This window comes from Nelumbo lutea, chromosome 7 (assembly GCF_056320005.1).
Source record: "Nelumbo lutea isolate HS-2025 chromosome 7, American lotus-T2T, whole genome shotgun sequence".
Taxonomy (NCBI): domain Eukaryota; kingdom Viridiplantae; phylum Streptophyta; class Magnoliopsida; order Proteales; family Nelumbonaceae; genus Nelumbo; species Nelumbo lutea.
The window spans coordinates 25,326,479-25,329,260 of record NC_142690.1 but is presented as its reverse complement, the minus strand read 5'-3'; the positions used below and the strand labels follow the sequence as shown (position 1 = coordinate 25,329,260).

Genomic DNA, 2,782 nt, shown 5'->3' with positions numbered 1-2,782 from the left:
ACTTCGGATTGTTATGTTTTGGAAAATAACCCTTACCAAACACAGAATGTTTTTTCGGTTGTAGTATTGTCGTTTTTTTTTTTGACACTTTTGTTTCCTTTCCTGATTATGGCCTCTCCTAATGGAAATCTCTTCTTTATTTTTTTAAAGAAAAGCATTTTTAGCCCTGTCTTGCTTCCCCATAGCTCAAACCCCAAAAACAAAAGTTTACCCAAACGGTACTGTATGAGCTCCACCTGCTTGGGCATGCATGGTTCCAATCTCCGAATCCAAATACACCGGAACTTCTCAATTTGTGCATGGGCTGAAGTTTTGGGGCCATGCCTGGCATGAAAATTTGTAGATCCCATGTGGATCTGGCTTAGGCCAGACCTGAACATAATACTTAGAGGACCATGGTTTTTAAAACCGGATTGGATTAGATGGTCAGACCAGAAAAATTGGGAATTGATCACCTGACCAGTTTCGCTTTTTCTCAAAACTATTGATTTTGGCCAACAAATTGCTGAACCAACTGGTTAATCATTCGACCTGGTAACCGAACCCCTGACCAGTTCAGTCACCAGATCGGTTTTAAAAACTATGCTTAGCACCAAGTTTAGAATTTTCAATTCGGGCAATGATAATCACCCATACAACCAATTCCCAAAACTCAAACCAAGATTTATTCCTCAAATATTTTGATATCTTACTAGTAAAGTTTTCCCTATTTGACCATGTAGACTTTCTTAATTTCATACTAAAAGAGGAAAAAATACCATTTTTTTTGTTTGACCATTAACGAAATGGTCTTCAAGTAGACAGCCTGTATTTCTCAAAGTACGTTTGAAAAGAATTCTGCCTCCAATAGGGCAATAGGGCAAAACAATATAAAGGTGTTTGATCTTCAATTTTTTCATTATAATTAATTAAATTTCAACATAAGATATGGATGCATCTATGCTTATCTGTTATTCACTCTTTAAGTCTGATAAACTTCTGCGTGAAAGGGCGTCTTAGAGAATAAAAACTCATTCAGAAACCTCATCTAATAGCTTAAGCTTTCTGAAAAAAAAAAAAAAAAAAAAAAAAACTCTTGATCAAAACAATTCCAATGGAAAAAGATATGCTATGCTCCAATCCAACCAACCTGTTGAGCTAATGAGCTTCTTGGGTCCCAGCCATTTTACCAATTTCTGTTTTGTCCAATTCTTGTAACATATTGTATTTTCTTTTATCAAAACGTGTTGAACACATACCCCATTGTTCACAAATCACGTCTGTTTTTTCAAATCAATGAATCATCAAAAGTTGGGGCATCTCTTTTTCAAATGTACGTACATCTCCAAAATAATTTTTGTTGACTTTATTTCGTCTTGGCGCCTCATGCATGCTTGACCCAGAATCTGATAAGTTCTGGCTGAAAGTTGGGCCGGATACATTCAAATTTTTGCAAGCGTTAGGCCCATGAACAGGTCTCAGTCTAGTAGCTAAGAATATGATTGTGGTTTAGACTGTCATCTACACTTGCCTTTGGAGAACTACTCAGAACATAATTAATCAACACATCTAGGATAATAAACAAATAGGAATGATATCAACCAGAAGGCGCTAGCCCATAAAGTACTAGTCAGCTAGGATAATAACCGAACTATCAATATATAGTACAGCATATAAAAATTAAAAAGTGGAAAATTAATTTATTCCAGGAGACTGATCCTCAATATAGATATAGTCTCTTTATTTCTAAATTCTAATAACCAAAATCAACATAGAATCCCCACTCTAGCTAGCAAGAACTTCAGTTGTCTGTCACTCGCATTCCACCTTCTGGATTGTCTTGCTGCCCAAATTAACTGCAATGGTGCAGTTCATTTCTGCAGACTTTCGCTTTTTCATTATCTTCATCAAGTGCACCTTCCCACTCAGCTTGGCGTAGCTGTTCAGCGTCAACGTTCCTGAACTCAGATCATTGCTCAGGTTCGTAACACCCGATAGCCTTTCCGAGGTCACCTCCATCGTAATATTCATACGTCGAGTCTTCCGCGCCTTGGCCCGAGCCATGGGTACGAAAGCCTCCCCTACCGCCGTGCCCCCGTAGGAGACTGTCGCCGTGCTGTTATCGAATTTGAAATGGCCAAAATTCTTGTTCTTGACAACGATTTCAGCTGTCAAGGTCATGTTGAAGGAAGGAGACGGTGTGGTAGCAGAGTTGAGCCTGTCGACGGTGACGCTGGTCAACTTAACGCTGGGAGTTTTGATCTTCAACACGGTTAAGGCGAACACTAGGATTATTATGGTCTGAAACACGGCGAATGCAGCGATATAGGCATAGCATTTCATGTTTTGCATGCGGCGATGCTTCTGAGCTTCCAACATGGCTGGTTCGATCTTTTTTTTCTTTAGAAGCAGGCTACGAACGATTGGTCTCCGGTGAGTGCAGCTACAGCTAGTGTTGGATATATATATATATATATATATATATATATATATATGATCGATCTTTCTTGCCTTCTGTCTATCGTTGGATGGTCACCAGATGAATTTAAATTGGGCGGCCGGCCGGGGTGAGGTGATATCATATCAACAGCAGATAGTGTAGTTTTCAACGGGACTGGTTCAAGGTAGTTGCCTCTCCTTGGGTCGCAGAAACTTTAATATTAATGTTAATGGCGTTACGGAGGCCTTGACCATTGACTTCTAAGAATAAAGCAGCTTCTGTCTAATCTAACGACTAACGATAACGAGTAACGACTACGAACGAGTCGGGATCTGCTGAACTTCCTGCACTTACGATCAGTTG

The 2,782-nt window shown here is 39.4% G+C and overlaps 1 protein-coding gene across 1 annotated transcript; it reads right to left on the bottom strand.

Moving 5' to 3' along the window:
* Positions 1 to 1,763: 1,763 nt before the first annotated feature.
* On the bottom strand, positions 1,764 to 2,397 carry LOC148845754 (late embryogenesis abundant protein At1g64065-like). Its single transcript, XM_088953241.1, has one exon. It carries the CDS (start codon positions 2,356 to 2,358, stop codon positions 1,792 to 1,794), a length of 567 nt encoding a protein of 188 aa, XP_088809367.1. The 5' UTR covers positions 2,359 to 2,397; the 3' UTR covers positions 1,764 to 1,791.
* Between the last annotated feature and the right edge of the window lie 385 nt (positions 2,398 to 2,782).